Genomic DNA, 20,945 nt, shown 5'->3' on the forward strand with positions numbered 1-20,945 from the left:
GTGGACAGAATATCTTGGGGTCGTGGATGAGGTGAGTTAAATGACACTCGTAGTCCAGTACATGCACGTATAATGATGATTAAGTGTGATACATAGGTGTTGAATATCACTGATTTTAAGCGGACGGGCGCGGCCGTCCGTCGCAAGATTGCTGAGCGAATTGAAGTATCGCCCCCACTTCACCGCGCCCCGCACCATGCGTTGCGCCGGCGACGGCTCCCGAAGATGCCCGAACAAAGACGAGGCGTTAACACATGGCTTATTACCAATAACCCAATTTATCATTTATTATCGAACATATGACAGCTGTCAAACTGTAATTATTGATTACAGATGTAGTGGGAAAAGTGTGTTCTTCGGGTAAAGGGTATTTTTCCAGAAACGTTCGTATTTGTCATTCTAGTTCAATCAACGTCAGTACACCTTGCACTAAGACTGACTGAAATAGCATGACACGTTGGTACGTTTCTGTAACAATACGAACGCAAATATTTTCGCACTAAATACATCTTTCTGTAAAACATATTTCTTCGTATTATCGTTTCACATTATCGCTGAAAAAACTAGAGGATGACCTTCCATCTGTCGAGCCTTCTCCGCAGGGATTTAAGTACAAACTCAAATTGTAATTCAGATAAAACTCAGGGTTACGTCCACGACGCATATTATTGAAACAAAGATAACAAAACAAAATGGACAATTTTAAAACAACAGTAACGCTTAGAGGCCTGAGTACAGTGAGTACATGCTGATATTAGGTGTGCAGCAGCGTGCATTGTCAAACAATTGAAGCTCATGGGCATTTTCGCGAGAACAATCACCAATATCACCATAAATATTTTTTTCTAAGGTAGGTATATTTTATATTTTTCCTACTCAGAATCACGAGCGCTTTCAATCCAGGGCAAAAAACAAGAGACAAAAAAATGGTCCAGAAATTACTTTCCAAACACTATTATTTTGCAAACTTTCCACTTTGTAACCGCTGTACAAAGTTTTTGAAAAACGCAGGCAACGAAGTGGAAAAATTAAATTAAGTACGCTTTTTTACCTAGTAGGGTCGACAGGGCTCGTGATTCTGAGTGGGAAAAACATTAAATTTACATATTTTGGAAAGAACAGGGTTTGAATCTTTTTTCGTGAAAATGCCCTCATACAAGTGTCCTGAGTCGACGCTGGATACGCATAGGGTGGACGCACGCTCGCCCGCTCCGCTGCCCGCCCCGCTGCCCGCTCCGCTGCCCGCCCCGCTGACCGCTCCGCTCCGAGCGTTCAACGCTTTAAAGCTACACTAATCCTTGAAACAAAGTTAACAAAGCATAATGGACACTTTGGAAACAACAGTAAAGCTTAATTTTTATTGCGCGCCGTACGATAAGTATCGTTCAGTCGCTGTTCTTTGTTTTAACTTAAATTAGTGCTATCCGGGTATGTTTACTCGCCTATTTGTCAGTTCTGTAAGCCGGGGTTACACCGAGCAAGTGGTAAATACTTATATAAAAGTACCGTATCTGACAATTAAACTTCTCATTCTCAGTGCGCCAATGTTGCTATTAAATCTAGGCGATCAACGCCCCGTGTTTGCCTGCCCCGCCAACGGAAGGATTTCAATAGAAAAAATCCAAGATGGCGCCTGTAATGTATGAGATATCGGTCCGACATCCGATATCGGATCAGATAATGTGAAACGCATTTACCCGGTTAATAAACTCACCGACCCTTTTCTTCCCGTGGGTGTCGTAGAAATCAACTATACCTACACAACGTCACTGGCAATATCACTATTTCGTTTTTAACCCCGTGCTAGAAATGGCACTGAAACTCAAGCAATTTGGTGTGCTCTCCATACCACTTTTGGGAATACAGACGTGAGTTGTGCAATGAACTATCTTTTATATTAACTATGGTAGACAACAGGCGGTCTTATCGCTAAAGAGCGATCTCTTCCAGACAACCTTTGGGTAGTGGAGACAAGACACAAAAAAACAACTGCTTTGAGTAGGTGATGCAGTGAGTGATAGAAAACGTCAAATAATCTTAATACTAATAAACATACATAAATAGGAATTAAAATAAACCTAAATATACCGTACATATATAAATACTATAACAACACAGCTACGAATGTACATAGATCAAAAACAATGCGGCCAATAGCGATAAAGGAAAATGAAACAGGACCATCAATAAATATTGTAATTAATGCTGTAATTATTAAAACAATCTATTTATCTATCTATGTATAACTTGGTCGGTTCTTCATCAGGCATCGAAGTAAGTTTTAGGTCCCTTGCTCCGTGTAAACCGGGCTTAAACCGGCGACCCAACGTGATGGATGCGCGCTCTCAATCTCTGTCTCCTCCATTATTGAGAGCTTACCCACTTATAACTTTTATAGTTTAAACCTGGACAAACAAACTAGTAAATTGAGAAGTTTTTATACAAGGTCCGTTAAGCTTGAATATATTTTTTTGTATAGCAAGGTAATAGTGGGGAAGTTTATCGACAAAAAGAGGCCAAACCTTTTTTTTCTTGACCAAAGCATGAAACTTGGCACAGTTGTTCCTTATATCAAAATAAGCCGATTAAGATCGGGAGCCTTCGGGAGCCTCCCCCTGGGGCTCGGGAAAGGGGGGGTCAAAGTACCGCTTCACCCGGCTTGCTTTGAAAAATTCTAACATACCCCGTTTAGTTCATAGGTCATGTTTGGTATCGTTTTCGAGTAAATCAATAACGTAGAATTCGTTTTTAGTACTAAAATTATAATTTAATGGTAAATAAAATAAAAAAAAATAAAAAAATTGAAATTTTCATCCATGATTTACAAATTCAGTTCATCATAAATAACAAACTGTTTGCTTTTTCTATAAATAAAAAATAAGACATGATAGCCTATTTAATATAGATTATAAAAAATATAACTTTTATCCACCTTTACTAACGTTAAGTTCCACAAAAAAATTACTTTAAGACGCGCGGCGTCGGGACGCCGCGAGCGTAATTTTAAAATGCCTTTATTTTAAAAAACTCTATTAGAACCCGTTTAGCTATTAGGTCATGTTTAGTATCGTTTTCGAGTAAATAAATAACGTATAATTTAGTTTTGGTACTAAAATGACCATTTAATGTTAAATGAAATAAAAAAAAAAATTCTGTGAGTTGCAAATTCAAGTCACCATAAATGTCAAACGGTTTGCTTTTTCTATAAATATAAAAATATGATATTAAAGCCTATTCACAAAGGATAGTACGCGTTCACCTACGCGAGCTTAGACTGTGTGCGGGGAACGCGCCTCTTTCATATATTTGATCGCCAGTGTCAGAGGTGTGTTAATGCATAAATAGAAAAAGATTCATTATTATTGACTCCGGTGTCGACAACGGCAACACTCGGGTCGGACCACACGATCTAAAGACCGACTGTACCTGTTATTTATTCATTGTAGTGAATCCTGTAAGAAATTTATATAATAGTATTTTATACAATCGTGATATAATACAAAACTTTTCAGTCGAGTACCATGTGTAGTACGGTACTAGAGTGAAAAGCTTAATTATATCACTATTGTATACAATACTTTTTCTACGTGTCATCATCTTCATCATCAATGGACGGAAATATCACCATTCATGCAAGTTAAAATTAATGTCAATAGAGTCGTTCACTGTTGTATCAACATCGAATTACCTAGCAACCAATTGTTTGTAATAACCGTCTCTGATTGGCCGATACCGCGACAGATAAAAAAAATGTGTTTCAGATGCAGGAAAATTTGCCAGATATCGCAAATTAGTATAGAAATTGTATGAAGTTCTATTTTTGAAATTATTATAGTTAACTAAAGTCAATTATAATGAGCTTATTATAATTGAGTCGGAACTGCCATAGAGTATCCAACACTGAAAAGTTAGCACTTATAGTTTAGTCTGTGGTGTCCTAATTGACAGATTACTCATACTCATACTCATACTATACATTCCCTTCACAGAGACATAGCTGGGTACATATGGAACTGCATAAAGAAGGCTCTACCCACTTTATGCAGTTGCATCGGTGTTTGCAACCTGATTTACATTTACATCTTTTAACTTCTAAGCATATACTGGCCACTTCAGTATTGCCTGACTGGGATGGAAGGAAGAAGGAGACGAATGGGTACCACACTACCCATTCGTCTCCTTCTTCCTTCCATCCCCAAGAAGACGGACTTGGCAAATTTTGGTGTGGCACCAACGCCTGACTCCAAACAAGAACGCCCTGAGTCCCATTTCTCAAAACTGAAAGTTACAAGTTACAAGCGGAAGTCTCTTTGCAACTTGTCATATTAGACATTGACAACCAGTTGAAAATTGTAACTTGTAGCTTCGAGAAATGGGCCCCTGGTACACTGTGCGCAGTATATGCTGATGCAAGGCAGCCTCTGAAGGAGGTATGTGCTCCAATTGTCGATCTTTTTTGGTACCTAAAGAGGTAGGTACTTCGACCACTCATTCACCGTTACGCAACGACTTGGTCTGAATCTGAAACAATATGTGCATTATCATTTTAGAGTCTACAACTATCAATTTACAACTTTTTGGTGGATCACGTAACCTTCAGTATTACCCACTTACGTTACGTATCATACAAAATTATTACAAACTTTAGTAGAATCTGATTCGCCTCTGATATTGCTCCATCTTGTAATAGTTTGACACCTTGGGTGGCCTGGCTAAGCTTCAAAGCCAAAAGAAAACGTTTCTAGATTAGACATAGTATGGGATAGGTACGATAAACGCAGCTTGAAACGATCAACAAGGGAGAAACATGGCCACCTAAGGCTTCAAACTATTACGAGATGGAGCAATATCATAGATAGGCTAATCTGATTCTACTAAAGTTTGTAATTATTTTGTATGATAGGTAAGTGTGTAATAGTGAAGGTGATCCACCAAAATGTTGTAATTTGATAGTTGCAGAATCTGTTTAAATAAAATGACAATGCACATATTGTTTCAGATCAAGGGTCCTTACGCAGCAGTGAATGAGTGAAGGAAGAACCTCTTTACTAGAAAAGATCGACACTTGGAGAACATACCTCCTTCCGAGGCTGCCTTACTTCATCATATACTGCCATTTGTCTAAGACTGGGGCTAAAGACATGCCAACCACACCCTTGCTGCCGACGCATTAGGACACCACGGACTCCACTGCCAGTCTAGTGCAGGCCGAATTTTGTGACACGCTGCACTTAACGATTTAATCCGCAAGGCTCTCGGCACAGCGAACATACCGACAACCCTCGAACCTGTCGGCTTATCAGCAGCAGACGGAAAGCGGCCTGATGGTTGCTCGCTTTTGCCTTGGTTTCTGGGACGACCCTTGGCGCGTGACCTGTGTGGATACCTTGGCTCCGTCCAACGTCTAACGTTCGGCCCAGAAACCAGGGACTGCTGCTGCAAAACGCCCAGTTTAAACGCGCAAATATGCATTTTTAAAAAACAACTACATATTTGCGGCAATTGCATTTGAAACATTTGGACCATGGTCATCAGACACCAAGCAGTTCGTGAAGGAAGTTTTCACCAAACTTGTCTGGGTGTTTGGTGACATACGCATAGGCTTTTACATCATATTTTTTATTTAAAGAAAAAGCAAACAGTTGACATTTTTGTTGACTTGAATTTGCAAATCATAGATGAATATTTTTTATTTATTTATTTACCATTAAATTATAATTGTAGTACCAAAAATAAATTCTTTGTTATTATTTTTTGGAGTTTTTAAAATAGAGGTATTTTAAAATTACGCTCGCGGCGTCCCGACGCCGCGCGTCTTAAAGTAATTTTTTTGTGGAACTTAACGTTTGTGAAGTTATATTTTTTATAATCTATATTAAATAGGCTTTCATATCATATTTTTTATTTATAGAAAAAGCAAACAGTTTGTCATTTATGATGACTTGAATTTGTAAATCATGGATGAAAATTTCAAATTTTTTAATTTTTTTAATTTTACTTACCATTAAATTATAATTTTAGTACCAAAAATGAATTCTACGTTATTGATTTACTCGAAAACGATATCAAACATGACCTAATAGCTAAACGGGGTCTAATAGAGTTTCTAAAATAAAGGCATTTTAAAATTACGCTCGCGGCGTCCCGACGCCGCGCGTCTTAAAGTAATTTTTTTGTGGAACTTAACGTTAGTAAAGGTGGATAAAAGTTATATTTTTTATAATCTATATTAAATAGGCTATCATGTCTTATTTTTTATTTATAGAAAAAGCAAACAGTTTGTTATTTATGATGAACTGAATTTGTAAATCATGGATGAAAATTTCAATTTTTTTATTTTTTTTTATTTTATTTACCATTAAATTATAATTTTAGTACTAAAAACGAATTCTACGTTATTGATTTACTCAATATGAAGGCTCTCTTTACCTAGTATCAGGTAACAAAATGTTTTGAATAATTATTTTAAAGGCGATTTGAAAAGGACAAGCTCACATGGAAATGCTGCGCGGAAGTGCGTTTTCACATTATCCGATCCGATATTTTATTTTATTTTTTATTTTTTATTTTTCAAATCAAAGATGACAGCTTAAATGTATGGGTTATTGGTCCTACATCCGATATCGGATCGGATAATGTAAAAAAGCACTAACGTTTATTTATTTATTTATTTATGACATACACATAAACGGGTATCCTAAGACCGTTTTCACATTATCCGATCCGACACATCAGTGGAAAAAACGGGCATCGGTCCTAATATCGGATCGGATAATATGGATAATATGGAAATTTACACAACCAATCCAATTGTGTGCCAGTGCCAATCAACAACTGTGTAGTATGGTCTACAAGAATTTTCGACAGGCATATTTAACTATTCAATACACAAATCGCCCGGCATCTTCGATGTCTTCACTGAGAGAAAATACAACCAGTTTTCATGTTCGTTCAACAAGTTTTTTGGTTAAAATAGCGCCTACGTGCTCTTTGGTTCAAACAACAAGCTACTTTTTTTAACTTCTGATTAGCAGAAACGTCTGCAATCGATGCCACTAGGCCCAGAAGAATCATATGTGGAAAATGGCCCTACAGGTGAGACTAGAACTCACGGCCTCTGGATCAGAGGCCGTGATCGGAACTATCACCCAAGGGGAGCAAAATTTAAAAACTACTTGTCATTTGAATCGGCAATATATTTGAATCAATCAGTCGATTTTATAAAAACAACCTGACACATATTTACAATACTTTACTACAAGGATATTCATATTTTCAAGCTGCAACAAGTCGAACTTGTTAAATTCACAATGCAAATTTCTCTCAGTGTTCCTTCCTGTATCTGATGTTGCACCAATCATATGCTTTGCTAGCCCTACAGGTAGCCACATAGGCCAATTCCTTCACTTGTTATTAAAGATACACCTTTCAGGCGTTACATAAAAAGAAGAAACACACAAACAATAAACATAACGAATAAAGCAAAGAAAACCGTAGCGTTCGAGCGTGAGGCCCGGATCCACGTGTTTATGCTATGTTATAACCCGTAGCAGTTTTTCCACTTCCCCGCCTCTTTATTTGTACACTGTATACGTATGTGTATATTTATGTCATACAATAACAGCTGGGTGGCTAGCCGAATGGCACAATCGCTCACGAAACGCTCACGAAACGAAGCGCTAGTAGATATCTATCTCTATCGCGCTTGCGTATTGGCGCGACAGAGCCAGCGGCGTATCGCTTTCGTTTGGCGTCGGAGAAATGCCATTCGGCTACGGGGGCATTTGTCCAAGCGTTTCAAACGTTATGACTTCGTGGCAGCAATATTACTCGAATCCTGTAAGAGTAGCGTGAGTTTTCTTCGTTTCTGTTTCGCGACTTCTGCTTTAATTGACATAATTTAACTTTTTTTCATAACGTCCCAAATTAATTTAATTTATTGAACATAAGAAATAATTAAAAATACGTACGTTCAGATCCACAGCGCAGGCTTCGTCACATTACAGAGTGTTCATCCACCTAAGGTTTCGTCAAAATAAAACATTTAAATTCTACTATAAGTACTTAATTGACAAAATGAAACTCTCGGAGAAATGCTTTCGTAGCTATCTATCTCTATCGCTCTTGTGTATTGGCGCGACAGAGCCAGACTACCTTTCTGCGCGTTTCGATTTCGTTTCGCGTCGCAGAAATGCCATTCAGCTACGGGGCCAGATATGAAGAGGTTTATACTCGTATAACCTGTCTAAGGGCTGAATTAGACGGCATGCGAACTCGCATGCGATTTAAGATAAGTACATTACGGACTGTTGATGTTACAAATCACTCAGCGCAACAATCAAATACGCAATATAAGAAACTTGAGTTCTCGTACCGTCTAAATGGGCCCTAAAATGACTACGCGCCATGTTGCGGAATTTCATTAGAACTATTTTGTTTTTACTAAACAGCTGAACTGTCGGCGCATACATCAGAATATAGGGAACTTGACTGTAGTTAAAATAAAATATTTTATACCATGCATAAGATAATTATAAGAAAAACATGGACAGAAGATATTTTTAAATACGATTTCTATTTAATAAGTCAGGTAGAAATATACAGAGTGGGGCCTGTAAGTCCTGTAACAAAGGCGAAGAATTGAACTCTAGGCTATTCTCCTTATACTGATCAACATTTGTTCGGCGACTTTTAAAAATAACTTGTATTTTGATTTTTATCACCCTTGAATTTTTTTTTCTAAGAGGTACCTAATGTATTGCGAATTCTGTTAAGTCTAAAGTGTGACAGACAACGTCAATGACAACAATAATGGCGTACATTGAAGCTAATATTTATTTTGTATGAAAATTAAAAATTTAAAGACTTCATAATTTTTAAAAGTCACTGAACAAATGTTGATCAGTATAAGGAGAATAGCCTAGAGTTCAATTCTTCGCCTTTGTTACAGGCCCCACTCTGTATAAAGTAACTGAGTTGACCGTGACGTCACTCAATTCAATTTCATATAAATTCCATATTAGCAAGTCGTTCGAATTCGTTTTGACAGTTCTTAAAAATAAGCTGATTTGACTAGGAGATTTAGGAGGCAAGTAGCGCCCTCTTGACAATAGTCACATATTTCTGGTCAGGCTTCGAGTTACAAAATCTAATGGGGTTAGAGGTCAAATGGTCAGAGTTGTCAATTTGTTAATTTATTGGGTTGGTAAGAAAGTAATGAGCGAATCATAACCAATATTGTAATTTTTATTTAATTTATTATTTTAATCATTTATCAAAAATATAACGGCCTTCGTTATCTACTACTTGTCTCCATCGTTCTGGTAAAGAATGAATAGCATCGGCGAAGAAGTTCTTAGGTTTAGATTAAAAAAACTCAGCTATGTACTGTCGTAGATGGGCTTGATCATCGAACTTTTTTTCATTCAAGGCATTGCTTAGCGATCTGAACAATGCGTAATCCGTAGGTGCCAAGTCTGGAGAGTACGGTGGATGAGGTATCACTTTCCAACCTAGCTCCAATAGCTTTAGCCGAGTCACTTTTGCAATGTGTGGGCGAGCATTGTCGTGTAAGAAAAAAACTTTAGCATGCTGTGGACGATTCTGACAGATTTTTTGGTTTAAATTTTCAAGCTGATTACAGTATACTGATGCGGTAACAGTCATTCCACTTGGTAGGAGTTCCCAGTGAATAATACCATGAATATCCCACCAAACGGACAGCATAACTTTTTTCGGGTGAGGCTCTGTTTTTGGTGCCTCTATTCCTTTTTCGTTTGGAGCTAGCCACTGACGTTTGCGTGTGTGATTTATATATAAGACCCATTTTTCATCTCCAGTGATAAGATGGTCCAACCAGTTGAATGTGCGGCGAAAAGACAGAAGTTGTATGCAGATATCGGCACGGCGGTTTAGTTGATCTCTATCAAGTTCGTGCGGTATCCAAACACTGTATTTGTAGTTTTTTCCCAACTCGTGTAAAATGTGTTTCTATGTTGACATGAGAGCAGCCTAACTCGGTAGCAAGAGTATGACTCGTTAGCCTCGGATCTCCTTCAATTAAGGTTTTTAATTTGGCTACATCAATCTTCACCGGTCGACCAGACTTAGGTTGATCTGATAATGAAAAGTCGCCACTACGAAACCGCTGGAACCATCGTTTCGCCGTGGCCTCAGACACAACTTCAGCAACAACACGCTGACATATATTACGCACTGCTTCGGCGGCTGAATGGCCAGACTGAAATTCATATAGTAAGCAATGCCTTACATGCACTTTTAATTCGTCCATTTTCTTCCTTATATTAGCTCGGCGACAGCTAGTGAATGACTGACGAGAAACTGTGCGACTCGCCCTTTATATACTTTCGACCATAGAAGATTCTAGAACTCTCTCAAAAATTTTACGTGGAATTCAATCGATCGCTCATTACTTTCTTACCAACCCAATAATATCAATTACACTTACTATATGTCATTTGACTATATTTATGCATCATACCGGTTAATATATTTTCAACAAGATAGATTTTTTTCTTTAGAAAAAGACGCGTCTTTTGTATATTTTTAGAATATTTTAAATAATATATAATTGACAGTATACACGACGGTTTTTATCAATAAGCTATATAGAACTGTTATAAGTTCCAAATTGCGCTGCAATTTTCCTCAAAATTTCTCGGAATATTCCCGCCATGAAGTGAAGTTTTATATTCATATCATGTGCTCCAGCGAGCGGTAAAAACAAAATATTGCCGTATTTTTCATTCATGCCTTATTCTGCCTTTCCACACCTTCCCTTATTTTGATAAATAAGAAAAAGATTGCAGGCAATTTGTTTAAAATATTCGTCAATCGGTTTATTGCTATCATTACTCGCTTGCCGTCATTTTTTAAACAATGAATTTTTCCAATTGTGCAATAAAGTTTAAATAAATAATAAAAACAATATATATATATATATATATATATATATATATATATATATATATATATATATATATATATATATATAAATATATATATATATATATATATGTATATGTATATATATATTGTTGTTCTTAAATATATTTTGTTAGCATCGCCTCAGAAAGCTTTATGCACTAGTAAATACATGGTGTTCAAATAATTTATGACCACTATTCAGTAGGTGATTATTGGGAGTTTCAAATCAAAGATTTGAAAACTCCCAATATCACTTCATATTTAGGACTCGTACTCAGGTTTATTGGTGATTTAAAACTCCCAATAGGTTTTCAGATGATTTAAAACTCCTAATCGGCTTTCTCATGATTTGAAACTCTCAATAGGTTTTCAGATGATTTAAAACTCCTAATCGGCTTTCTCATGATTTGAAACTCTCAATAGGTTTTCTGATGATTTAAAACTCCTAATCGGCTTTCTCATGATTTGAAACTCTCAATAGGTTTTCTGATGGTTTAAAAAGCACACAAGGTTTACGATTGCATATTTAGAATTAGAACTTGTGAACTGTAAAAGCGCAATCAGATTTTTAACTTAACATTTCGGATTCGTTCATTTGATTGAAACAGATGAAGTATGGTGTTCGTTGTTAAATGGTCCATTTCGAAAATGTAAGCCGTAAAGTTAAGTTAGGTATGATATTAAATAGCAAAAGCTTAACGCAACACACTCTCCGAGGTGGCCAATCTCAGATGTGGTCTCTCTCAAGCGTTTGCTCGATTGACAGTGGCGTTTACACACAACGTGTCTGATCAGCTCGTCAGCGTCGCAGAACACGAATGGACCCCCAAAGTGTGAACTCTGGTGTAGTCGCGTTTTACATGCATCGATTGAGTTTGACCCCCTCCGGGTATGGGATTCCATATCTATCGACCGCGTAAATACAGAGATCCCCAAGTCTCGAATTCAACACTACATGCCTCGGTTGGCCAAGCCAAGGAATGGTTTACGTGTTGAGGTTGTCGGTCGTCACAACCCGACATACTACACATCACCATTTTTATTTATATGAAACATTGTAAAAACTTTATAAGTGTGATGTAGACCCAGTTATGCTATTGGCTGTTTCGGATTACGTACTCCCACGTCATATCTACTACGAATTTTGTAATATATGGTTTAAAATAACGTATATAAAATATGATCTTCTTTGACACCCATAACAAAGAGTTCAGTATAAATTAAAGGCTAGCGTATGTCATATACTGCACTTTGCAAAGCAGAACTTTTCATAAAGATATAAGGTTCAAATTTTGATTATATTAAAATCATGACATACATTGAACAGTATGCGAAATTGCAATCACTCATTTAGTTGTAATTTGAGTCAGTTTACCTGGTTGCTCACTCGCTATGTTTATCTTATAAAATGATCACGATTTACATGAATTATAAATGGTTTTGATATATAATAGATCTCAGTATACATATTTCAACTATATTGTGAGTGGTAAAACTCTAAAAATAATATCGTATTTATTCTCTATGTTTTAGTATGTTAAAAATAAAACAATTAATTTATCATGAAACCATTTTATTTAAGTAATGAGATATATTACAAGCACGACGACTAACTAAAAAGTAAAGTACATTTTATAACATAAAATTTTCTAATAATTACTCACTTCACTCAACTTTTTTACAATTTTTTCTACCAGACCTTCAGTTGCATTTAATAACTCATCATAGTCATCTTGAACAACATATTGTACTGTAACCCCATTAGATTCGATATTTGATTGCTCCAAATCGGATATACTGATTTTAATCAGACGCTTTCCTTTTGTAACCTTTCTGATGACATGGGAATTTAAACCCATTTCTTTTATTTTCCTCTTTCCTTTCTTAGCGATTTTCTTCTGACTTTTTGCTGGTGTACCTGATAATGGAATTTCTAAAGATGGATTCAGGAGCAAATCCTGGTATTTCAGGTACGCATCCATGTCTTGAGAATAATTGAGCGGATCATTCGGTTTTTCACAAACTTGCGAATAAAATGGTGTGGTTTCAGTCATTTCAGCAGCGTGGTTAATAGGTTGCGAGCCCTGTAAAAAAATATCAAGTTAAATATATTTCAACACCAAATAAAAGTACTCAAAGATACCAGAATATAATAAAAGTAAAATACATACCATTCTGATTTTGAAACTGATAATGCACCCGGCTTGAAATCTCGAACTGTTGTAATTTTAATTTGTTAAATGCTCTATTTATAACTTCGTAGTAACAAAATATAGTATAGCTATTAGCTATTATAGCTTGCACATTGAACGCGGTCTTAACGCGGCGACATTCGTTCTTGTTTCCGACAAAAGAAATATTACACTTTTGTTTTTCAATAATTAGCTGAGTTGAATATTATATTACAGTGATGATCAACCTTTGTATTATATTGGTTTCTTACTGTATTTTTGCAAATGTTGTAGTTTATGTTAGTTATAATTTGCTTTTAGGTTGTTAACTCATGACTTTACGTCAGTTTCGTTTTATTAATAAAACCCCTGGCTTATTCATTTCCTCTACTATTTTCTAACAAGTGCAAGTGTTACAGTGCGAGTTTTACGTACACGGAGAAATTCACCTTGAAACAATGTTCGTAAGTTTGTAATATTTTATTTAGCTATAAACTATTCTGAATATGGTGTTGAGTGATGTTTGTTCTCGATTAAATTTACCGATAAGTATCCTTCTAAGTAGCAGTTTTATGCGAGTTAAGTGCGTATTGGTATTAACTTTAACTTAAAATTTATAACCCTCGCTGGAGAGAGGTACAAGTACAACTGTGAAATCTCGTTCGACTGAACATAACAGAATCTTATTTTTTATTTTCAGGTCTGACTTTGAGTACCATGTAATCCAGTCTAAGAAAGACCTCGACTCTGAGGATGAATCTGGATCATTAAAGTATGTATTTTAATTAAATTTAAGATTTTATTGACTTATTATTAATTTTTGTTATTATTAATGATCTGATGGATAATCACTATGTATTGTAGGACTCAGAAGAAAACAACCAAAAGGAAAAACGCTTCTCAGATCCCGAAACGTGACGCGGGCTGGTCGCTGGACAGAAACGTCGTCGAAGAATGTGCTAGTAAAAGGTAATTAATTAAAACTGTGTTTGAAAACTTGTCTACAAATGCGAACTTTTTATTTATTTCTCTTTATTTATGAGAACTGGAAGTAATATAAAGTTTTTAATATTACAGCAAGAAGATCAAACCAAAGAAAACTGTGAAAAAGCACGCATCGTCCGTGTTAATAACTGATACGTTGCAGGACAGTGACACTGACTTTGATGAAGAAGACAAAACTAAAAGGTAATTAATTCAATTCAGTTATTTTATATGTAATACATATATTTACTTAACTAATTGTAATTAGCCTTTGAATCTAAACATTTTAAACCATAGTATTTAAATTCTTAAATGTTAAGTACTTACCTAATTAACTAATTATATTTTGTTGTATTCGATAATATAAATAAGTTTTTAATATTCCAGTACGACAACCAAGTCGAAGAAAGAGACACCTGATTGTAAGCCAGGCTGGTTTTCAAACTGGGGTGACGAAGGACATGTTGAAGCCCAGCGTCGAGCATCCGCTGCCAACTCTCTGTCGTCCGTGCTGATACGTCGCGTCCCAGGCGGCTACGTGCGTCGCACAGCTTCGTTAACCGGTGATCTTTTTATTGATCTTAAACTGTATAACGTAGTAGATATTCAAAACGTTCCATCTGAAGCCCGTTGGGAGAAAGCGCTGGTTAATTTTAAATATCGTGTGGATTCCGTTTCGGATATAGTAGATGGAATAAATAAGATTCTAAAGCGTTGTAAGGACGACTTTACAGATGAAGGAACCTTTTTCCCAGATAAAAAAAGCCAATAATCTTTAATCTTTTTTACGTCTAATTTAGTCTATTCCTATGTCAATAGGCAAAATGCCTCATAATAGCTCCATATTTTGTTCAGTGTGTGACATAAGTATTCCAAGTAAAGCCTTTTCTGCTCACTTGCGCACTAACTTGCATAAAAATAATAACTCTGTTCAATTAACTCCTGATATTGAAAAAATAAGCAGCGCTTTCCGTAGTAGAATAGCATCATACAGAGTGCGTGGACCAGAGAGTAGCCTCCATGACTCACCGGTAAAGTTTCTGTGCGCTCTTCGTAGACATATTAAACATATTCTCGAAGCGAGAAGGCTTGCTTTTGGATCTATAAAGGTTAACTTTGAACTGTTTGCTGAATTTGGTTTGCCGAAAAATGAAGCATGTGAAATTAAATCATTCGCTACGCAAAATATCATTTTACATCAGAGTTACGAATTTAAAGAAATATTTTCAACCATTTTGAACACATTGAGCACGAAAATTGATGAATTTCAAGAACGGGACAGTGGCTGGAGCTTTCTACGAAACTTATATCTCGAGATAAACATAAACAAATATAATCCTCTTAGAGCGTCTAGATTTATAGAATTACCAAAGTTAATAAAACATCGAAGAGCTTGTGTAAATATTAAAAACAATGAAAGTAGCACTATCTTCGAATGATGATAAACGAGTAATATTAAAAGACAATATTCACACACTTGCGTGGGGACATGCTTCATTTTTCTAAATATAGTTATATAGTGATATTTTAAAGGAAACTTTGAACTAATTTGTAAACACCTACTTTACTTTTTAAGTTAGCTATGCCAGTATGTATATTATTATTAAATAAACTTAAAAAAAAAAATAGTTTTTCTTTTTTAAACCCACCATATTTATGTACAATGTTTAAATCAACTCAGGATACTTATGTTATGATCGTGTATCACGAGTGTATCACGAGTACAATATCGTATCATGAGTTGATTTAAACATTGTTTTCAGGAGTATAATTTACAGGTTAATAAAATGCGTTTTATTTAGCACATTCATTTATTCAAAGAGGAACGTGATTTTCTAAATACCATTTTTTCATACATATTACATTTTTTAATGCACAAGTTTTTTTATGGTACACACAATTAAAAATACAATCATTAATACAATATTTTTTATACAGTTCTTGTAAATTCGGTGCACCCTTTTCACTTAAATCTATAACAGTACAGTTTGAATATAATTCTTTAATCCATTTAATTTTTTCCATACCTTTAACGAATATTATCTTATCTTTAATATGATTATAAATAAGTCTTCTAAATTCTCTATAATCAACATAACCTTCGTGCCACAAAATACCTAAATGTTTTTCAATCCATTTTGTCTGCCTCTCTTCACTTTCCGTCAATTTAGAAAATCGAAAAGGGGTTTTATTAAGAAAACTTGAGTGTATTCTAGCGTGCTGTATGCAAATTCTTTGATAATAAATTCGTTTTCTTTTGTTTTAAACCCTTGAAGGTCTACAAATATATGCTGCATTACGATACTTTTTTCGTAATATTACTTAAAGGCTTATATTCAAATACACTATCATTTAAAATCAGACAGTAAGCTGCAGTGTTCTTTGGTATATAAGATTCACAATCCAATTCAACTCTCACATCTACTGAACCGGTTTTTAAGGTTTCGTTTTGACGAGAACAGTTGATAACAAATAAAGGAGCTTTATCTTTAAAATCTTTAGGGCTGGGTCATTATTTCAAGGGGTTCTAAAAATGTTCAAAAACAAAAATGCTCTTTTTGATTAGTTTTTTGTTTATTATGGATGTAGTCAGATATACAAATCAAAGTTTTTATGGTGTTAGAGATCAAAAATAATTATTTATGTAAAAAAACTCAAAAAACTATATTTGGTGGTAACGAAAGTGACCATGATGACCACGAAAAATAACACTTAATCAGATTTTAAGCCTTATACATATATAATAGAAATTACAGTTATAACATGATTTAGGAACCATCGATTGCAATCAGTCAGGTAGCAATGAACTTGACATAAACATTGCACGTTCATTAAAAAAAATAAAAATAACTTGCTCACGAAAGTGACGAATTCAAATCATCACTTTAGTTACCCAACTTAGTCTACGCCTTAACGTCTGAATTTAATCACTGTAATTGAATCAAATATTGTTTTAAATGTGATACCTATTATTTTTAGATCGGTATGGTATGTATGTTGTACACTTTCATATCAAACATCCAGACTTTCAGTTGAATTGTCACTTAGATGATTTTCGAATAAGGTTTTTCCGAGTAAACTTTTTCCTGTGATCGCGTTGTTCCAGAACTTTACGGTGTATTTGTTTAATAAGCTTATTTTTTGCTATCGTCTCTTTTTTGCCAGCAGATATCTACAGATATCGATGTTTTCTAAATAAAACTTAACTATGTCTTCTTTAATCTAAGTTTACTAATCGATTTCGTTTTTCCTTGGGAATCTTGTTTTGATCTTCATATTATTTCCTTTTTCAAGCTTTTCTTTGCTCTTTTAAATTGTATTTTGTTTTTTTTTCTCTTATCTGTCATTTAAAGTTGCCAATCAAGTGTCTTATATTTGCACCTTTCTTCTTAAACAATCGACATAATCGTGTGTTAATTCTCTGCGATTTTTAAGAGTCGCTTTTTTACCCGCAGACGCGCGCGAAGGGGACGGGTTATGTTCTGATATTTCACTTGAAGGTGGCGTTTCTTCTCTAATAATTCTTTTAGTATATTTGGCTTGTTTTGCTTTATTCTATCCCTGTAACGTTTAGCTCGATCCCTCCAGTTTTTTCGCGTAGCTTTGTTCACGAGAAGTAATTATCTTCTCGTGAACACAGCTATGGTATTTAAACAGTATTTTTTTAAATAATAATCCATTTTCTTTCTTATTTAATATCTTTCTCTAGCTTACTACCTTACTTCTGCTATGAATGACATTGGCATCCGTTTAAATTTTTTCAGACATTTTGACATAATTGAACTGTAAAACTTATTTTATAAATTAAATCACCAAAATACTAATATTTACCACTTCGTACTATTTCTACATATAGGTGTCACACATGTCAAAGTATTATAAGCATATATCTTACAAATAACTTTAATTTAATAATAAAATTTAACAAATTCATCTCCCGATGCATCATTTTCGTGGTCAAAAGTCACTTTTGTGTCCGACCACGAAAGTGACTTTTGACCACGAAAGTGACGGATCACGAAAGTGACGACCACGAAAGTGACGATAGTCTGCTTTAACGGATTTATACTGAATAGTTTTTAAGTTATAACGGAATTACATGGTCGACGTGTAAATTAACTCCAGAAAGCATGAATTAAGCATATTAATATAATTTAATAATTAAACACTTACCTAAACTTAAGTCAACAAAAGTGACGCACGATCTTTGACACAGACTTGACAAGATACAATATTATTTTATTACTCATAAATGATGTCCGTCATCGGTGTCTAACTATTTACCAAACTTTTGACGCAGAATATCGGTGTTGCTAATATTTAAAAAACGTATAAATACTTCGTAGTGACCAGTTTTTTTGCCAAAAATATTACTAAATATGAGTGACCACGAAAGTGATGATGGTTTTAGGAACAAATTAAATCATGTCAATATTGATATTCATCATTGCTGTATTTTTTGTGTTTTTGTTTTATATATAGCCAACATACTTCCACATAAGTATATACAGTTAACATTGCGTTTTTGCTAAATATGTATTTTTAACAGTAGTGAGCAGTAGACGATGTCTCATCCGAACTGACCACGTAGCGTGATGTTTATTACGTAAATCGGAAATTTCAGAAAAATATCTTACAATATTCTAAAAAACATAATTGGACGATAATAGTATTAACAAAATAAACACGTAAAGTTAATAAAATATCATTTACTACGTATACTTTTCTGTACATCAAGTCTGAACACAGTTTCATGCATTGAAATAATGACCCAGGGCTAAGCAACGGCGCTTGTAGACGATTATAATAAGACTGTTGAAATTTCGCATACTGTTCGTATAATATAGCAAACTTTTCACCCGAAAAACTAACATCAAAACTTTCGTACGGAAAGTAAACTGAATTCAAGAAAACTTTAACATCTCTCAAATTACAGTGATCAAAGTGTGATATGTCTTTATTAGCTTCATTTTTTCGTCCCGTTTTCAATCCAATTATAATATAACGCGGCTTTTCAATTTGCGATGAAGTTTTGATAGACCAAGAATGTTTTGACGTCTCAGGCAAGAGCGGATATTCATACAAATCCCAAGTCCTAAATGCTATCTGAACGGCACGATCTCTTTCTAAACATTTGAGTAAATTTAATCTTTCACGATCAGACACTTTAACATGAGGCATGCGCCATACTATTTTAGATATAGTAATATTGTCTATATATTCATTCGCATTTAATTTAACACTATTCAAATTAGTATTGGATCTTAAAAGAATAAGTTCATGCTTGCAATTAATTATGATTTTGCTGTAATCCTCAGCAAACCCGAGAATCTTGTTTAAAGGTACAGACACAGAAAATGTACCTTCCGTGTTTTTTATACCATTGACATCAAATCCCCATAACTTACACATGGATGCTTCCAGTCCATTCATAGATACAAGAGATTTCATAGTTGTTGTAACTCCTGCGTTTTTAATTTTGTCAATTTCGATTCCATTTAATTCATATCGAATATCTTGAAATAGATGAAGTATGGGGTTGTTTGTAAGAAGAACACTTTTTACCTCGGCTTTTGTTTCTCTATTGAATGCGGTTATAGTACCTTCTATGTATAAAGAACTTGCTGATGGTAGTACGTAAAGATCTTGTTGGTTTATAGGTATACGTATTTCATCGTTGAAATTGAAACTTGTGACGTACGGTTTATATGAATGATATTCAAAGCTCTCGATAGAATTATCAAAGACAAAAGGTTCTGTTAAGTTTAATATACTCATTTTAATAGGCGTAAGCTTTGGAGGAATTGCTTATTTTGTTTTGTGAGTTTTACTTTAGGTCTTCTTTTCGTGATTGCAGGATGAGTACTGGTAATGTTTTTAAGAGAGACTGAAGTTTTATTGAAGTCTATCATTTTTTTCTTAAATGTAAATATAACTGAATTTCTTCACCCCGTAAATTAACTAGATTATTGTTAACGTCTAAAATTCTTATCGTTATTGTGTTTAAGCTATTTTGGGTTACAGGGAAATAAATAACGTTTTTTGGTGTTTCTATAATCCGATAACCAGGTGGCACGTTTGGTACAAACTCGTGAATTATATGACTAGGTTTTCCGTTAACGAATGAACCGCTCACTATGTCACATTCGATGCGGACTATGGTTGTTGAGAGAATGGAGACAGGATAAGGGGATTCAGTTAATATATTAGCTTGAATAGATTCTGAACCGAAGCCAAGTATATTACCGATGGAGCCTTCTTTGTCGAAATGAATATTTTCAGAGCATAAAATAGATGTTTTTAAGGTATTATTATTGCATGTTAGTGCAAAAGAGCATCCTTCAATATGTTCTTTAAGGTAATCGTCAATATCTTGAAGTTCATATGATCCTTCAGGAATTTTAATTACTTTGTTTTTACCATAATAGAACTTATTATTTCTGTCGTCTATGTTGGGTATAGAATTAAAAGTTGACATATACAATAGACTCGACGTAGCTTCCCAAAGCTAAGCTGGCTAAGCTAAGGCTGGGAAGCTACGTCGAGTTTTTACATCGTCGATCCCACAGTGCCTGAAGACAAAAGTCTTCAATCAGTGCGTCCTACCCGTCATGACGTACGGGGCCGAAACGTGGACACTGACGGTACGGCTGGTCCACAAGTTCAAAGTCGCTCAGCGGGCTATGGAAAGGGCTATGCTCGGCGTCTCTCTGCGGGATCGAATCAGAAATGAGGTTATCCGGCAGAGAACCAAAGTGATCGACATAGCCCACCGTATTAGCAAGCTGAAGTGGCAGTGGGCTGGCCATATTAGCCGTAGAACCGACAACCGTTGGGGTAAAC

At 35.1% G+C, this 20,945-nt stretch overlaps 2 protein-coding genes across 2 annotated transcripts; one reads left to right on the forward strand and one right to left on the reverse strand.

Moving 5' to 3' along the window:
- Window positions 1–1,809: 1,809 nt before the first annotated feature.
- LOC125226425 lies at window positions 1,810–15,716 on the forward strand. The gene is made up of 6 exons (XM_048130408.1): window positions 1,810–1,868; window positions 13,466–13,582; window positions 13,819–13,890; window positions 13,983–14,087; window positions 14,196–14,306; window positions 14,490–15,716. The coding sequence occupies exons 1-6, from the start codon at window positions 1,810–1,812 to the stop codon at window positions 14,872–14,874; spliced, it is 849 nt and encodes a 282-aa protein (XP_047986365.1). The 3' UTR covers window positions 14,875–15,716.
- A 574-nt stretch (window positions 15,717–16,290) lies between these two features.
- LOC125226663 lies at window positions 16,291–20,580 on the reverse strand. Its single transcript, XM_048130714.1, has 2 exons — window positions 18,878–20,580; window positions 16,291–16,604 (listed from the first exon to the last, which is right to left on the reverse strand). Exons 1-2 carry the CDS (start codon window positions 19,878–19,880, stop codon window positions 16,399–16,401), a joined length of 1,209 nt encoding a protein of 402 aa, XP_047986671.1. The 5' UTR covers window positions 19,881–20,580; the 3' UTR covers window positions 16,291–16,398.
- Between the last annotated feature and the right edge of the window lie 365 nt (window positions 20,581–20,945).

This window comes from Leguminivora glycinivorella, chromosome 5 (genome assembly GCF_023078275.1).
Source record: "Leguminivora glycinivorella isolate SPB_JAAS2020 chromosome 5, LegGlyc_1.1, whole genome shotgun sequence".
In the NCBI taxonomy this organism is placed as follows: domain Eukaryota; kingdom Metazoa; phylum Arthropoda; class Insecta; order Lepidoptera; family Tortricidae; genus Leguminivora; species Leguminivora glycinivorella.

What these genes read in the sequence shown, in the direction of transcription:
- LOC125226425 (XM_048130408.1), top strand. Translation starts at nt 1,810, where the DNA reads ATGGCACTGAAACTCAAGCAATTTGGTGTGCTCTCCATACCACTTTTG. An exon ending in TTCACCTTGAAACAATGTTC is followed by an intron (nt 13,583 to 13,818) that starts GTAAGTTTGTAA and finishes TTTTATTTTCAG; the next exon opens with GTCTGACTTTGAGTACCATG. An exon ending in GAAGAATGTGCTAGTAAAAG is followed by an intron (nt 14,088 to 14,195) that starts GTAATTAATTAA and finishes TTAATATTACAG; the next exon opens with CAAGAAGATCAAACCAAAGA.
- LOC125226663 (XM_048130714.1), bottom strand. Translation starts at nt 19,880, where the DNA reads ATGAGTATATTAAACTTAACAGAACCTTTTGTCTTTGATAATTCTATC. An exon ending in ACAAGCGCCGTTGCTTAGCC is followed by an intron (nt 16,605 to 18,877) that starts CTGGGTCATTAT and finishes AATGACCCAGCC; the next exon opens with CTAAAGATTTTAAAGATAAA.